This window comes from Malaclemys terrapin, chromosome 1 (assembly GCF_027887155.1).
Source record: "Malaclemys terrapin pileata isolate rMalTer1 chromosome 1, rMalTer1.hap1, whole genome shotgun sequence".
NCBI classification, from domain to species: Eukaryota; Metazoa; Chordata; order Testudines; family Emydidae; genus Malaclemys; species Malaclemys terrapin.
In genome coordinates this window covers 244,084,748-244,102,898 of record NC_071505.1, presented here as the reverse complement: position 1 = coordinate 244,102,898, position 18,151 = coordinate 244,084,748, and the positions used below count along the sequence as shown (strand labels likewise).

Below are 18,151 nucleotides of genomic sequence, written 5' to 3'. Positions count from 1 at the left end.
GTTCTCATATCTGTCAAAGACTTAGATTACAGAATTAGCTTTGTCAATCTTTTTAGGACCTGCCTCAAGTACTCAGCAGCCAATATGTCGATTGTGTGGAATTGGTCTCCAGACATCATTTGTATGATAGCCGTGGCATCTGATGTACACACGGGTTTCTTTGTTGAATGCTCTTAGCTCATACAACCCTTTCAGCTTGAGCTTCCAGCTGATGCCTTAATTCAGCTTTGTCAGCTCTTCTCATTCATCAGCGTGGAAGAGGAACATAGGAACAGGTCCTAATAGATGAACAACAGTTGCCATTGAAACATCATCCCTGCTTCTTGATAAGGAAAGGGCTCTTCAGAAAACAAGTTTCTGGACTGATGGCTGCTGGGACTGTCCATCACTTACCAGACTTAAATTTGGTTGTCTTGACCATGTTCTGTTGCCAGATTTCTTGACTGGGCTGAAGTAACTATGTGTCCGATCGAATCAAGTGCACTTCTCACAAATCTGTTTGTTCTTCATCAACATCTGCTATTTTCAGTAGAGACTCTTGTACATTTGATGTTACATGCAGCCTAGTGGATATGTTGATAAGCATCTTTGGATGTGATTCATGGTTACGTGACTGTCATATTGTTGGTGATGTGATTGGTAAGAGCTGTAACATGCTCTTCATCCCTCCTCAGTGTAGAGACAAAGACTTGTTTGGGGACTGTGTCTTCACTATTTCTTGTTAGGTCACTTCTTTCTCTCTTAGCTTTTGCATATCCACTCAGGACATGTCTTGCGAGGGTCCACCTGACAAAGGCTGTCTTCCTTCCTGTCAGTCCTACAATACTACTTCTGCCCTTTGAGTCTTTGATGACAGTTTTCTGTTCTCACATCACTCCAAATTCCATTAAAAGAATGAGGCATCTGATGCACAGCAAATTCCCCAGGTTCAAAGGCACTGTGTACTTGAAGGAGATTTAACCCATCAAAAATGTAGACTGGTTTCCACCTGGCATACTTGGGCCTGTTAGCAGTAAAGAAGTTGCTGAAATCTGTCCAGATTGGAATCACCTGAGCATGAACAATGTCAACATCATTTGGTATTGGTAGGACATCATGAGGTAGCAGTCATAAAAGACAACAGAACAGATCTCAAACAGCAGTCATTTGTAGGTGACAAGAGTTTATTTTCCTCAAGTACTTTTTCCCATGGTGAATCAGTTCTGGACATGTTCTATGTTTTTCAAATGCTGCACACTGCACAAAGAGACTCATTGCCTGGAGAGAGTAAGTTACTTTTCTCTCCAACACTTCAGTGATATTTCTTGTGATGCTGGGCTATCTGCAGCCTATTGTTGAAATACCACTCTAGCCTTTCATTGGAAAGTATTATTTCCATCAATGGCGGCTACGTTGATGTCTATATTATCTCCTTCATGGATGAGATTTTGAATTTGTTAAATACTATGCACTCCGCAACTAAGAGGCACCATCTTTGGATGTCTTCAGAACTGCTGGCTGAATTATATGCCTCAATCAACCAACAAGACACTCCTGTTCCAATTGGGGCATAAAAGCAGACGACCTCTGACAACTACAATGACCTGGCTTTGGATAATATACTGAGGCTTTCATTTTGGCTATTTCAGACACAAGGGTTGAAGTGGCATTATACTAAGCTACCTGTTCATTTAAAAGCTGTTCATCAGGCTCACATGCCAGAAGAACATCTACAAACAAACAAACAATCTCAATGACTTAAGTTCCTGTTTCAGATTAACTAGCAGCTTGACTAAAGTCAGATAGTGTTATTGAGCTGGACAGAATAATGATAAACTTGCCTTGTCCACTCTATTCATGGCATGAAGTTTCATAAGTTGAGTTTTTCTAATCTTGCCTGTAATTTGCTACTGAAATAGCTTGCAGTATTTACATCTAAGGGAAGTAGGGATTTATATCTTTGTAGCAGCTTGGAAAGGAGAAGAGCCTTCTTGTTGTACATAAGATCATTGTCTCTCTCTTCAATCAGCTGGTAAAATGAAATGTCACAAGGTGATTATTGTTGCACTATAACTACATGGCTTTGCTTTAAAATTCATTTTACTCAAGTAGGAACAAAGGCATGTTGAGTGATAAACTGCATCCTTAGCTCTCATGTCTTGCATAGATATTCCATGAAACGTCATCTCTTCTTTGAAGTGATGCCTCCCTTAGTTTGGTTGCTCTCTCAAATATTTCTATTTTATGATGTTTCTTGTCCATATTGTGTGCTTTGCCTCAGGCCAACAATGCAACAGGAGCAAATGCTGGAAGGCGTGCTTGCTCTGGTGGCTACAGAAACAGGTGAATATGATACTCTCTGATCGGATTTAGAATCTGTTTTCTTTCCTGGGTCCAGTACAACTCTGACATGTACCAAATTCTACTTACTTATGTATTTCTGAAAGCAAACCCTGTGAAGAAGTATAGGTAGCACATCATCTAAACTTGAAAACTTATCCAGTAGCTGCCAATACAATTAATCTCTCCTGGCTTCTGCTACTGCACCAAGAATTCTGTCCAGCACTGATGGATTTTGACAATTTTACATTCTTTTGATTTTCTTGACAAATAACATTTTTCAAAGTTTGTGGCGAGTCTTTTTCTATTTGATGTAAGCTTTAAGAGCCTTGTATCCACCATATCTTCATATACTGTAACATCCTGTAGAGGTAAAATTCCCAAAGGATATTGTGAGCATTACCACCACCACCACTTCTCATTTTGTACAAGTATACAGATATATGCTAAATTAGATATAAACTAGATCTGTTAGTATCAAAATTGCTATTTTTGTTTGTTGAGCACTTTGACCGAAGTCCAATATGAAGTTCTGTATTGCCATCTCTAAATTAATACTGATCTGTGCACAAGTGACACCAGATTAAAAACCTAGTTTTCAGAATATTTCAAAGGCTAGTACTGTATGCACAGGCAATGACAAATTAAAGCCTTCCGTCAGGCAGGCTAGATGCTACATTGTATGTACAAAGGTTTACAAATGTAGAAGCATTACATTAGGAATTCATGTCCACTTAGATGAATTCCTAATGTAATGCTTCATTATTTAGTACAAACTATGGGAAACTGATCTGGTCAGCAAATTTCAGCTGAAACTATTATACAAAACTATTATAATCACTTGGTAGATACTTTGACAATTAAGAATATGTGATGTGAAAACATTTCATTTTAGCATATTGCAAAATAAAATACTTGTCCATGCAAAACTAATAAAAATCTTTTAATACATTGTCATTTGATAGCTTTAACCAATAAATACCACCTTAAAGTGTTGAAATTAACTTAAACAGTAAAAACTGTAGTCCATCATATTCCAGTACTGTGCAAAAAATGACACTCACTTTGGCTACTGTTGTTTCACCCTGCTTACAGCACGACTTGACTGCTCCACATCGTACCTCATCTAAACGTATATAATAAATAAATAATAATAATAATCTTTTAAATTACACTGCTCTACAGCCAAAATGCTTCTGAAATAAATGTAGTCAAACTTTACTAATTCTGGGTCACTGAGAACGAAAATGATGCATAAAATTATTGATTGGCTCTAGTTTTCAAGATACGCTATTGGGTCAGTATATACGACCCTTGACTTGGGAATGGCGGAGGATAAGTGAGTTATAAAGGGAAGGGATCTCAATTTAAACCAGAAATGACCAAAATACATCTTTGACTGGATCTATGAATAAATCTATGACTGGGTTTGGACAGTACTTGCTTTTTAGGCAAAACAATGAATGATGCAATCTGAAGCTGGTATTGCGTCATACATGATATGAATTGCATCATGTTATTCCTAGAAGTCATGGATGATGCAATCATAACGAAGCTTACATCACTCTGCTGAACAAATTGCCCTATATCAGCTCTAGAAATCATACAGTGTCGTGCTCTCTTATTTGTCAGTGTTTGATTTTGCAAAGGGACACATTTCTGTTTAGCCAAAGTGAGCAGAGATGCCTCGTACTTGTGTGAACAGTGCAGATAACTTCTGCTATGTTTGTGGTGAAGTGGCTTTTGCATCACAAAAGCGCAGTATAACCACTATGGTTAAGAAAGCCTATCACCTTTCTTTTGGCTGCAAAATTGGAGATCAGGACAAGAGGTGGGCCTCACACATGTTGCAACACTTGTGCAACAAATCTTCGCCAGTGATTGAACAGGAAAAGGAAATCTATGCCTTTTGCAGTGCCAATGATTTGGAGAGAGCCAACAGATCATACCAGCAATTGTTACTTCTGCATGGTGCCTCCAGTTGGGAAAGGTGTGTCAAAGAAGAAAAAGTGGACTGTGCATTATCCAAAAACATTCCATCAGCTAAACGCCCAGTACCCCACGGAGAAGGGCTGCCGGTTCCTGATGCACCAGAATCATTCTCACTTGAGTCAGACGAGGAAGAGGAAGAGGATGAAACTGCTGGTCCTGAACCATCAATGTCACAGGACCCACATTTTCTCCCATCCCCCTCCTCTGAACCACACCTCATAACACAAGGTGAACTGAATGACCTTGTCAGGGATTTGGAACTACCCAAGAGTAAGGCAGAGCTGTTGGGCTCCAGACTACAGCAGTGGAATCTCCCGGCAGGTGATGTTAGGGTTTCCATGTTCCGTGACCATCAAAAGGATCTTGTCCCATTCTTCTTCATGGAAGGTGATCTTGTAGCCTGCAACAACATCGATGGTGTGATGGCAGCCCTCAACATCGTTCACGATCCAGATGAGTGGAGACTGTTCATTGATTCATCGAAGACGAGTCTTAAAGCTGTTTTACTGCATAATGGCAATGTTTTGCCATCAATTCCAGTTGGTCACGCAGTCCATATGAAGGAAACCTATGACAACATGAAACAACTTTTGAGGTGCATAAACTATGACCAACATCATTGGAAGCTTTGTGGCGATTTGAAGGTTGTTGCTCTCTTGCTTGGTCTGAGGATTGGACACACAAAGTACTGCTGTTTTCTCTGCGAATGGGATAGTCGTGCAAGAGATTCCCATTACATCAAGAAAGATTGGCCACTCCGACAGTTATTGGAGCCTGGGAGGAAAAGTGTTCAGCATCCACCACTTATTGAATCAAGGAAGATTTTGTTACCACCCTTACACATCAAGCTGGGTCTGATGAAGAACTTGGTCAAGGCCATTGACAAAACACAAGCAACTTTCAAGTACCTCCGTGGACAATTTCCAAGGTTAAGTGAAGCTAAGATAAAGGAAGGTGGCTTTGTTGGTCCTCAGATTCGTGAGCTTCTTTGAGATGATGCATTTGACCATGCACTGCGTGGCAAGGAAAAGACGGCATGGAAAGCCTTCCAGTTAGTGGCAATAAATTTTCTCGGAAACAACAAGGCAGACAACTACAGGTTGTTGGTGGAAAACCTCCTCAAGGCATACAAAAGCCTTGGTTGCAACATGTCACTAAAGATACATTTTTTGCACTCTCATCTAGATTTTTTTCCCACCGAACTGCGGAGCAGTGAGCGATGAGCACGGCGAGCGATTTCACCAGGACATTGCAACAATGGAGAAACGCTATCAGGGCAAATGGAGCCCATCAATGCTTGCAGACTATTGCTGGACAGCGACAAGAGATGCTCCATTTACTGAATACAAGAGACAAGCCAAGAAGCGCCGAGTAGACACTGAATAGGGCTAAACTATGTACATAATAGTTTTTTTGCCTTTTGTTTCATAATAAATTTTATTTATATAACCCTTTTGCTGATTTTTAAAGTGTTACATAAACAGGACAGGTGAAATATTATCATAAACACATGAAAAGACCTAGGTTTACAATTTATGATTAAAACTCTACTATCTACACAATATACATAGACATAAAATGTAAAAACTTAAATATCTTAGAAACAGTAGCCAGTTGTTTTAATTGTCATATTTGAATTCAGCACATCAAAATACATAATAAATAGCACATTTTATCTCTGAAGCAGATGACTTCTCAAAAATTGTAGACCAGTGTTATATATGATGTGGGTGTGTGTAGGGTTGATAAATTCCAAAATATGTCCCTTTCTGGAGAATTGCCACATGTAGGCTACAATAATCATTGCAGATGAGCAACACCCACATTGCCCTTTCCCAGACCAACAAAAATTCTACAGCTTAGATAACGTTCCTTGCTTATTCTTCTCAACATGTATCTCTCATACTCCCCTTCGAATTCCTCCATTAGCTCTGTGACACAGAGACCCATTGGTACCAACAGGCAAAGGATGCACTGTTCTTTACAAGCAACTGTCTCAGACCAGACAAACTCACTACACCTAAGTCACAAACTTTCATGGCATTTATCCAAGAAGGACATCTTATGAGGGCTCTACTGTAACTTACCAATACTCAATCACTGCGAGATGTGTGTATGGTTAATATTTAAGGAATAACAAATATATTGAAAATTGTATCCTTTATGGTCTTGGAGTTAAAATGAGTCACCAAGAAACCCGAAGGCTCAGTATTGGCCCATTCAAGCAGGAGGAAGTTGTCACCCCTCACTGGCTAGCCCTGTTTGTTAATAAAGGCAAAAGACTGATTCAGTATATCACAGGGTAGAGAAAGACAGACACTCTGATTCCATTCACTGAGAAGACATCTTGTTGAGCAGGGTTGTTTCAGGAAAGATTGGATCCTGGTTCCCGTACTATGCGTTATACAACAGTGGTGATTTAAGGTAAACTGGGGTTCACTGCTCCCCTGAGAGCAGAAGGCTCTGGGATTTCTGTGAGTACCAAGGGTCAGGGGCTGGATATCACAGGGGAATGCTTAAAGAAGACTTAGGTGCGCTTCTTGTTAACCTGCAAGGCAATGACAGGGCTGGCATAGCCCGGAGGAGAGAGCTTCCATGGCTGAAAGGATAGAGATGTTAGGGAGCTAACACCCAGTCACTACAGGCAAGACTCCCTCTTGTTAGAGGGTACTCTACAAGCTCTCATGAGTTTCCTCTTTATCATATACCATTGCTTGTATTTACTTTCATGGCCCTTCACAGGTCTGCACCTTCCCAATTATCCACCCCACCTCTTAACACACCCAACATCCAACAATACCAGCCTCGTCCACTTTGATGGGATCATCTCCATCCTTTATTCTACATTACCCCTTTATGCACGCAATGCCTTCTCTGACCTAGTTTGTAAAGCCATTCTCCTCCTCCATCTTTTTGCAGGCAGTACACAAGAAGTGACCTTGAAGATGGTATGACCAATGATAGTGGGTACATTTAGAGGTTGTTGGGTATTGCTGTTAAGTTGGGTTTTCTTAAAAATTAAATTGTACATACAGTGTATATAAATATTGTACATTCCAATGGTATCCCTCTCCCCAAGGCTTTCCTGCCTGTTCCGATTCCATTCATCAATAAAGTGATAGCAATTGTACAGTACCTTTCCTTCTACTTTATAGCAGTTTTCAGAATTGCACATTTTGATGTTTTTGCCATCTATTCCCTGGAAGACGTACAAAATGTCTCTTACAAGGTTTGCTTCAGTTATTTCAACATTGCCTAAAGAAAGAGAACATTGGTTTTAGCCTGTTTAGATTTGTAAGGATACTTAGATTATTCTTCTTAAAAGTTAAGTAGCAGTTGAATTGAAAAACAAAGACTTCCTTCCATTTATTTTAAGTTTTCCGTGATGAAATTGTCCTGAAGAGGCACAAAGAAAGCCATATGCCTCTACCTGAAAACATTCCAAAGCAGTTCAGCTATCAGATGCGTGTGCTCTAAACTTAGCACAACATTCCAGAGACTATAAAAGGAACAGACAGCCTTTAAGGTCAACTCCGTTTTGATCTTACCATAAGTGCAAGTAGCCCTGAATAATTCCTTGTCCTTTCTTGACTGCACAGTTGAAACTTGTTTGTTGTTTCAGAATTAATTTTTCAATAGTCTCCTTTGGAGACAATAAAGCTCATCCATGAAGGAGATCTGCTTATTAAAAAAAATGTTTCTTGTGAAATCAGGATATTTTTCTCATATTTAAAAATTACTCCAGTGTTGGGTGCTGGGAGATCACTCAAACGTTTTCATCTGTACAGCCTTTAAATCCCAGGAAAAGTAAATGCAGAGAAAAATTTAAATTATGCTCCTATAAAAAGTTCTAGCTCTTGATTCAGTACAGCTTAAGGTGCTGGAGCATCCAATTTGTCCTCTAGTTCACAGCTCTGATTGAAGTCCAGACTGCTTTTGTGCCTCAGGCTATTTATCAATTTACAGAAAGCAATTCAAGACAGTGAGCAGCTTTTCTTCATTTGCTGGACCTTCCAGTATCCTGTACTTTTGTGACCTTATTTGAGGCGAAGAACAAAGCCATTTCAGTCTTGACAATGTTCTCAGTATCAACTACAGATTCTGTCTTAATAGGAAGCTGCCTCTTCTGGAATTGGCAAGAGAGCTGTCCTGATTTGGGAACCCCAATGAGTTCCTTTATCTTCTCCCCCCAACTTTTGTAATAAGACACAGGTGTGCCTGGTTTAGGCTAAGGAAGCCAGCTGGGTCATCTAAGGACACAACCTACAGAAGCCAAGAGAGGCTGGCATCATATCAACATCCAGAACCTTAAGTGTAGCAAGGTTTTCTGAACACCTCACAGACAAATAACGCTAGTCTATGTTATGCTTTAAGACACTCCCATTAGTCAAGAGGGTACAAAGTCTCAAACATAGCTGAAAAGTATTACCTGAAGAAGTTTATTTCACAACAGAGAAAAGAAAAGATTCTCCAAAGTCACTGTATCTGTAGATCCATATGAACCTTCTTTTCCTTTCTCCCTTCTTCAGAAAAATCAATAGTCTGGAGGAAGGAGAGAGGAACTGAGGGCATATGACAGTGTGGTGTGGGATCCTTTTATAGTTTCAGCTAAAATGTGGGTGCACTCTTACATCTAGCATTTCAACTGCAAGACAGCTCTAGAACAGGTTCACAACTCCTGAACTGCACATTTGCAGAGGCAATATCAGAGAATGCCAATTAACAGTAATCAGCCTATTTACAGAGCTCTGTAATTATCTGTATGTTTTGTAAATGTCAATAGTTGCCTGTTCTTATATTTGGAATGTGGTTTTACTCTAAAAAGTGACTGACACTTCATGTACACTTAATATAATCTGTTCCTTGTATGAATTAACAGTCATACCTGCTGGTACATTGATAAAAATAAGTTTTTACTATTTTTAGCATTGAAAAGCTAGCATGACAATAAAAGACTGGGCTAAATTATATATTTCCTCTTGTGCATTCACAGTATTGTTAATCAGATTCTAATTGCAAGGCCAAATTCTATCTTCAGTTACAAATGTACACTCCATTTGGTCCATCTTTTTTTCTAGCAACAATACACAATTGGAATAACCCAGCTTGATTTTCAAATCCAGGATACATTTAGCAGGGCTGGCAGCTAGGAGATCTTTTATTTGCTAACTGACCACATTTATTCAGGAAGCAATTTTAAAAAAAATGGCATTGGGAGGCACCTTGTCTCTTTTTAGTCACTATTCAGCGTTGATCTTGTTAATACAAGAATGGGAGAGGTTTCTGAATACAAGTAGGTGGAAGGTTAATTTTCCTCAACAGCTACTCCACAGTTGAGTTAGCTAGTTAAACTGGTCAAATTCTTCGCTCAGTTAATGTAAATCCAGGAGTGGCTCCTTCAAAATTTATTCAGTCCAGATTTACAGCAATGTAAATAAGATAAATTAATCGATTATATTTAAAAAATGACTGCACTATTCACTATTATCACTGCAAACTGTGTCAGCGAGGTGGTACTTCGAGGACTGTGTACTCAGATAATAAAAAACACAGTTACACATTTTACTTATTCATCAGACCCTCTGTTATAGCGCGGGACTGCGCATGGATCCCAAATTTAATTACCTTCATTGGAATCCGCGTTCTAGCGGGGGTCCAGTGTATATGTGAATATAAATAGTTCCATGTGTTTTAGGGGAAATGGATAACAAAGGGGACAAAATCCCAAAACTTTTGATCATCATCATCATCGACACTGAAGCTTTTAAGAGCATATTCATTCACAATCCATCTGCTCTGCTACTTGGTCCTGCTGTCCACGCTACTTGCAATATCAAAGAAAAGATGAATTTTGAATGGGGAGAATGTGTACTCAAACCATTTCCCCCTCTCCCCCCCCCCAGTAGGAACGCAGAAAAGTTAAAGCCAAATACACTGCTCTTTTGTATATGTGCTGTCTTCCTAACTTCAAATCTGTCCTTGTGGGAAAGTTCTTCACATATAGTAACATACAATGGAACAGAAGCTATTCCCAGGAAGAGTACAAAACAGTCACAACAAAACAAGAAACGAAACAAGTTGCAGGAAAAAAAAATCCTTAGCAAAAAGCATCTTGCTCACCACTTGTCTCCCCTTCTCGCCTTGACCGTGGTACATTGCGAGACACAGTGTTTGGAAGGCCTTTTGTGGTAGAGCTTTGTAACGAAGGCTGGCCAGCAGTTAGAGCCCAAGCAAGACGTGAACCCAGCTGTTGACGAAGGCAATCTCCCACCCCTGGAGCTTGATAGGATTGTCTAAAAAGACAGGAAGAAAACAATGTTAACAGGACAGTGTGTGAAGTCTGCACAGCTGCTCTGCAGATGAACCGAGGACCTCAGTATCCAAGACTGAAAGGCATGTAAACTTCACAGGCACCAAGCTGAAACAGAGTGTAATGCAAAACAGTGACATGAAGATATTCACTAACAGGAACTGTGAATAAGGTAACCATATATCCTCTCTATTCCTTCATTCACCCATCTGTAACATGTGGTCAGTAAGCATACTTAAACCCATAACAATATTTTGAGGTTTGCTATTTTGTAAAGTGCTTTGAAAATGTATGGAGATACAGTGATAAGCTCATTCTGTATGGGTAAGAAATTTGAAATCACTGGATAAAAGTGCCAAGTAATATTAAAAATATTTATCAAGGTCTTCGCTATAGGCAAGATTTAAATTTACCCTGGAAGGAGGGACTGTGGAGTTGGCGTTGGCCCATTCAGGGCATACATGCTTATGCTGCTGATCCCACTGCTTGCCATACTGCCCGCACTCTGGGCAGACTGAGCATTGCGGTCCTGATAATTCAATGGAAGGCTTTGAGGCCTGGCATAGTAGTAAGGGGTTGAGTGAGCATCTCGCGGCAATGCTTGAGCAAACAACGTGGCATAACTTGACACCTTAAAGACAAAACACAAAGATCTAATTGTGAGTTACTTTAATCAAACACATCAGTAGCTAAAATATTTTTCTCTCCAACTGTGTCTCTGAACTGTTATTGCCTTTCCTAATAGTAAATTAAAGTCAAGTATATACTAGAAAAGGTTTGCTGGTATAGCTATATTGACAAAACCCCCCTCTTAATGTAGAGGCAGCTTATACCAGCCAAAGAATGCATTTGGCAGCATAATGCATTTCACTTGCCAAACTGGTATATGCTATCCCAGCAAAAGGACATTTTTGCCAGCATAACTGCAACTACACTAGGACATTTGCTACTAGTAAAGTGTTGCCAAAACACCACATCCTCAACCAAAATTGCTATACCAGGAAAAAAAAAAAAATTCAGTATGGCGTTGACCTACGTTAAATCTATCTATCCAAAGTGTTCCAGATAATGACTGCCTCACATGTTTAAGTATAAAACTGAATAATTAAAGAGAATAGCTTCTTTAATTCTCATTGTTAGAATATTTACACAAAATACAATTAAAAATTTCTTGCTTCCAGCCTTTCCAAGAACTTTGCAGATACTTTCCTTTTTGAGGATGTTTATTTTACTCTGGATGTTAACATCTCTTAACATTCCCATTTGGGATTTATACTGAATTTTAAAATATTTATTGAAGAAACAAAGAACCCCTTACCTACCTTGTTAGACTGCTTACGCGGGTCTTCACTAAGGCTGAGCAGGAGGTAGAGTATTGACCATTTGTTTTTCAGGACGCCCTATTCAGAGATAGGCATGTATTAGATAATATCCAGTTAAAATTAGACATTGCTCCACAATTATTTCCAGAGTTTACTACATTTTTACCCCTACCTCACAACCTAGATCATAAACAACTAATTTCTACATTGTAGTTGTAAAGAGCAGGCTAAAAGTGTAACACACCAAAACTACACAAAAACATAATTTAAATATATACAGGCAGGATGTCTGAAGTCATGTTCTCAAGGTAGTGACACTGGAGTTTATATGTCAGTTCTAAAAAGAAAATTTCCTCCAGCATTCAACATTCTTGTGTCACAAATTCTCACGTGCACTGAAAGGGATCAACTAATCAGCATACCAAATTTTAAAATTCATAAAGGAAGTTTACATACTGCTTCATGTCCACCATACATCAATCAGTTTCTATTTGATCTAAATCAGCATCTTGGATTAACCCCTACTTTCTACAACAGAAGCAAGCTGGAAGACCCAATCCTTGAAAAATCTAACAAATAGCTGCCTTTTCTCTGCTGATCCCCCTTCAGGGAGGTTCCAGAATATGAGGGATCTAACCTGGGATTACTATAATCTCTATAAAGAACACAGAGACAAAGGAAACTACCAAACTATTTACGAAGGTCGAAGTCGGAGGCACAGAGATCACATATCTGTTCTCAACTGTGGACTGTACCAAAACAAAAACCAAGAGAAAGGAAAAGTGGAGCTGTGTTGGCTGCTATCTTGAAACACTGCATTATCAAACCTTTTAAATCTCAGCAGGAAAGTTGACCTGCAAGAGATAACTTAATGGTACAGCCATGTCAGATGAATTCCAATGTCACCTTGTAAGGAGTAATAAAGACAAGTGTATAAAGATTTCCTTGTTTTCACTGCACATTAATACACATGGAAGCATATACTCTATTCTACACCACTAACTCACAAATATAAGGGAGTTTGATGGCTGACAACTTTCAAATGGGTTAATGATGTAACACTTCATGGGGAATTGGTAGCAGAGTTGAGGAGAATGAGATTTTATAGAATTTTCCCAAAAAGTGATTTCCCCCTCCCTTCTAAATTTCTTTTGTCTAAATTTTGTAACAGTGCAACCTTACCAAATCAGGAAATTCAACTTTATATAAGAAATATTTACAATTTAGGTTTTGCACTTAACTCTAGAAATTTGGCTAGAGTTACAACCATGAAAATGGAGAATATTGTGTTCCATGCACTTCTGCCTTTCTTTTTCCATTTCTTCAATAGAAAGGCCCTTAACTTTAATTAAATTAATATTATGTCAGCAGTTTCCAATATCCCTCTCTGTGTAGAATACACAGAGACACATGAGCCAAGTGAGATCATATGTCCAATCGCTAGTTTTCTATGGTCATGGACTCTGTCTTACATCTTCTGAGACAATTTATAATGAAGAACCCCTAGACAATTTTGTAAAAGGTCACTTTCTAGAACAGTGTTCTTTAATTAGAGGCTGGTAGGTCAGATCTGGCCAAATGGGGTCTTCGTTGGGCCTGCTGGACATCAACTATGCCGCTGGGGGTTCCACTGCAAGGATGGTCCCACTACCCAGTTCCAGCTCACCCCAGGCTTCCAGCAGCTCTGGCCCTTGTGCTACCTTGCCAGTCCCAGCTGCAGCATCCCCATGCTGGCCCACCAGCTGAGCACCCTCACACTCCCCACCTGACCAGCAGCACCTGCCAGGTCAAAGGACGCTCTAAAACTGTGTAGGAAAAGGGGCCTCCTGGAGGGGAGCACAGGGGCCAGAGCCACCAGGAGCAAGCTGGAATTGGGTAGTGGGGCCACCCTCACAGTGGAGCCCCCAGTGGAGATAGGAAGGAACAGCTGATGCCCAAAAGGCCCTAGCAAAGTCAGCACAAACTAAAATTTCATACAATGACTTGTTTATACTGCTCTATATACTACACACTGAAATGTAAGTACAATATTTATATTCCAGTTGATTTATTTTATAATGATATGGTAAAAATGAGAAAGTAAGCAATTTTTCAGTAACAGTGTGCTATGACACTTTTGTATTTTTAGGTCAGATTTTGTAAGAAGGAAAGGTTGAGAGCCACTGTTATAAACCTTTTATCATTTTTGTTGCTCTCTTCTGGACTCCATCCAATTTATCCACATATTTTTTAAACTATAGTGACCAAAAGTAGATGCAACACTCCAGCTAAGACACGGTGCCTCCTGTGTTTTACATACAATACTCCTGTTAATACAGGACAGAATATTAGTCTTTTTCACAGTTGCATCTCATTGTTGACTCATATTCAATTTGTAATGCACTATAACACCCCAGATCTTTTCAGCACTATTACTGCCTAGCAAAATGGTTATTCCCCATTTTGTAGTTGTGCATTTGACTTTTTCCTTCCTACCTGTAGTACTTTGTACTTGTCTTTAATGAATTTCATCTTGTTGATTTCAGACCAATTCTCCAATTTGTCATGATCCTTTTTCATTCTAATCCTGTCCTCCAAAGTGCTATCAGTCCCTCCCAGTTTGATGTCATCATCAAATTTTATAAACATATCCTCCACTCCATTACCCAAGTAATTAAATATTGACTAGTACCAGAATATTGACAGATTCCTGGGGAACCCCACTAAATATTTCCCATCACTTTGATAGACAGCCATGGATAACTACCGAGTATGATCTTTCAACTAATTATGCACCCATTTTGCAGTAAATTTCATCTACACCACACTTCCCTGGTTTGCTTATGAGAATGTTGTGTGTGTCTCAAAAGCCTTACTAAAAATCAAGATAATGCGTCATCTTTCCTCCCATCCAGCCCACTAAGCCAGTAACCCGGTCAATTGAAGGGAATTAGGTTGGTTTGGCATGATTTGTTCTTGACAGATTCCTTATAACACTCTTACCCTCTAGGTGCTTACAAATTGATTGTTTAATAGTTTGTTCCAGCATCTTACAGGTACTGAATTTAGGCTGACTAGCCTATAAATTCCCTGGGTCCTCTTTGATTCCCTTTTTAAAAGATAGGTATTATATATACACACCAGAGGTGGCCAAACTTACTAGCCCTCTGAGCCACATACAACAATCTTCAGAAGTTCAAGAGCCAGAGCACACCTGCTGGGAGCCAGGGCTCAGGGCCTCAGCCTCACTCCTGCTGAAGCCTCAAACCCTAGCAGGTGCGCCCCACAGGGCTGAAGCCCAGAGACCCTCCTCCCCAGTGGACAGAAGCTCCTACTCCACTACCTCACTGCAAGGAAGAGGTCCCAAGCTCCCCCCCACCCTGATCCAGTCTGGTAGGCGGAGAATAGGGGGTAGGGAGGGGGCTTGCAAGCTGCACTTTAATGGTAAAAGAGCCACGTGTGGCTCACGAGCTACAGTTTGGCCACCCCTGATACATACCCCTTTCCTGTATTATCATAGCACCTAGGAGCCCTAGTCATGGACTTTGACCACTGTACTAGGTGCTGTAAAAAAAAAAAAAAAAAAAAAAAAAAAATGTATGTTAGAAGTCCTCATAGGTCAGATGACTACTCCTTTCTGTGATTAGTTCAGATATTCAGCAAACTGGGCAGGTCATCCAAATTCCACCTGCTGGAAACAACTGAACCAGCGAAGACCTCATTAACGGAGGGGAAGCAGGAGGAAGAAGAATGACGTAAGATTTTGATGTACTGGCCATCTGTGATGTGATAAACCTTAATGTCAACTGATGAAAAACAAATATAGCTTGTTGGATAAGATATACCCCACTAAATACATATGAACTAGCCTTGTGAGTCCCGGGTGTGGAGATGGAATTCACAAGTACCAAGTAGCTTTCACTTTAAGGGAAAAGTAATTACTACACTTTTGAAATAGATAGTGTCCAAGACTGTTGGAAAAAAAAAAAAAAAAAAAGTTAATCATAAAACACATATCCATACCATCACCACCCACATATAAAATGTGGAGGAAAAGGATTTTCATGGCTAATACTACACCTAACAGCACAAAAAAAATTCTGTGGAATCAGTTGTGTAGCTACTGTAAGCAGGGGAATGGTCCCACTATTGTGGGGAACTTGCCTGGCTTCTGCACTACGCCAGTGGAATCAGACAGCAAAAGTATCTGAGTCCCTTGCTCCAACGCCCTTTACCCAGACACCTGCCTGACCCTAGGACTTCCCTTTCCCTCTCCCGTGAGGCAGAGTCCTTGTAACCCCAATAAGGTTGGGCCCAGGATTCCTGGGAGGCGAGGCCCCCAGTCTCATCATGGTCACTTAGGACAGGAGCTAAGGTGTCCCCACCTCAGGGTACTCTTTCCACACCTGCCACTTCCCTGGCCCAGTGAGCACTACATTAAGTTCAAACAAAATACAATTTATCAAACAGAAAGAAACACTAAGAAAAATAAGGGGAAAAAAAAAATCAGAAAGATTAAAGGAAACAAGTCACCCTGCCCTGTCGGCATAGGGAAACCACAAACAGCAGTATCTAGGACTTAAGAAAAGTTCACAGTCTATTCCTCACCTGTCCCAGGCCTCCTTCCCAGGCCCTGGCTGCACTGCAGTGATACCACGGGTCAGACACATGCCCTCACTCTCTCCCCAGCACCAGACCTCCCTCTAAGTCCAACCTGCAAGACCTTGTCTGGCGATGTGTCCCTGTGCCGGGCCCTCGTTCTCTCCAGCTGCTCACTGCACTCGATGCCAGTATTACTTATGGCACAGCGCGCACACACTGCCCGCTCTGGCCCTGCAGCTTCCCGCTGTAGCTCAGCCGTGGCTGCTCTAGCTCTGGCACGGCTTTGGCTCCATGCTGCTGCTCAACCTCCAGCCCAGCTCAGGCTGCTGCTCTCCCCTTAGCTCTGTGCTCAGGCAGCTCCAGAGCATGAGACCCCAGGCTCTTGACTCCCTCATTGGCCTACCTGCCTTGTCAATCGGGTTAACCTGGACTGTTGGCCTCTCCCTATGGGCCTTGGGGACTGTCAGTCTCAGGATCTTGATTTCTCACTGGCCCTTCCCCTTTTTTTTTTTGGAACTGGGAGATGGACAACCAAAGAAATCCCACTAAGTTTCAGTAAGGGGCCAACAGTCCCCTTACACTACTGTTAGCATTCAGAAACCACAGTGTGTGCACTTTTCAAAAACAGAAAAAAAAAAATCATTCTAGTGCTTAGATACTACAATGACAGGCATTTGAGAGAGACTGGTATAGGGAAATGGGGAGGAGGGAAGAAGGTTCCAAACAATGCCTATGAAATAGTTATAGGCTTGTTCTAGTAGATGTCAACTAACAAAAACGGGGGGAAACAGAAGGTTAAAGCCCATTTAAAAAGTTTAACTATGTTATATTCACATTCTTGTAATTGTGTTCACATCATCTATTATTCTGCTTCAAGCAATGTATGGTATTTGTGCATGTGTGTTATAATTGTTTACATTTTGGTCATTTTCATATGCTGTGTGTCCATATTACTCTTACCAAATGCTAGCTATGATAATTCTACATTAGATCAATAGTAAAGCGCGCGTGTGTGTGTGTGAATTTTACACACACAAAAGCTACCTTAAAAGAACAAGGTAGCAAGACTGCTGACAGTGGGCCTGAGGACAGCTGCAAGTCAGTGCTGCTGAAATGGAAGAGCTGATGATGGAGCCTACTGCAACCTGGGGACACTGTCCATCACTACAGAAGCTGGAAAGATACCTTGTAGATATGTGGAATGGATGGGGAAAGAAAAAAAGGAGTAAAGGTGAGCTGATAAGCTTAGCAACAACATTGGTATGTTCAGGATTAGGGCCTTATTTTTCTAAAGCATATGCGTAACTTTAATGACTTCTTAAAATTAAATACATAAGTGTTTTAAGGATTAGGACCTAAACGTGGCAATCAGATTTACTGAATATTTCTCATTTGTAATGAGACAGGTACTACCCATCAATGGTCCACAGAGTCTAGTATTCTGACAATGGCCAGAACCAGATGCTTCACAAAAAAAGTGCTAAAAGTCCTGGAGCGAGCAGCTGTGGAATAACCTGCCCACAGGGAAAAAGTTTCTTCCTAACCCACTGAAGTCAGAGACTGACTTACACCCAGAAGCATGAGGGTTTATATTCCTTCCAAAGTACTGTATGGAATTTTTATTCTT

General features: G+C 40.4%; 1 protein-coding gene across 2 annotated transcripts in view; it reads right to left on the bottom strand.

Moving 5' to 3' along the window:
• TUBGCP3 (tubulin gamma complex associated protein 3) overlaps window positions 1-18,151 on the bottom strand; it is a 118,546-nt gene that overhangs the window by 83,515 nt on the left and 16,880 nt on the right. For both annotated transcript variants that reach the window (XM_054011246.1, XM_054011254.1), the window contains exons 4-7: window positions 11,944-12,021; window positions 11,035-11,252; window positions 10,432-10,604; window positions 7,448-7,566 (exon numbers count right to left, since the gene is read on the bottom strand). In XM_054011246.1, the coding sequence (XP_053867221.1) occupies window positions 7,448-7,566; window positions 10,432-10,604; window positions 11,035-11,252; window positions 11,944-12,021 (588 nt within the window). The remainder of the gene's footprint in view (window positions 1-7,447; window positions 7,567-10,431; window positions 10,605-11,034; window positions 11,253-11,943; window positions 12,022-18,151) is intronic.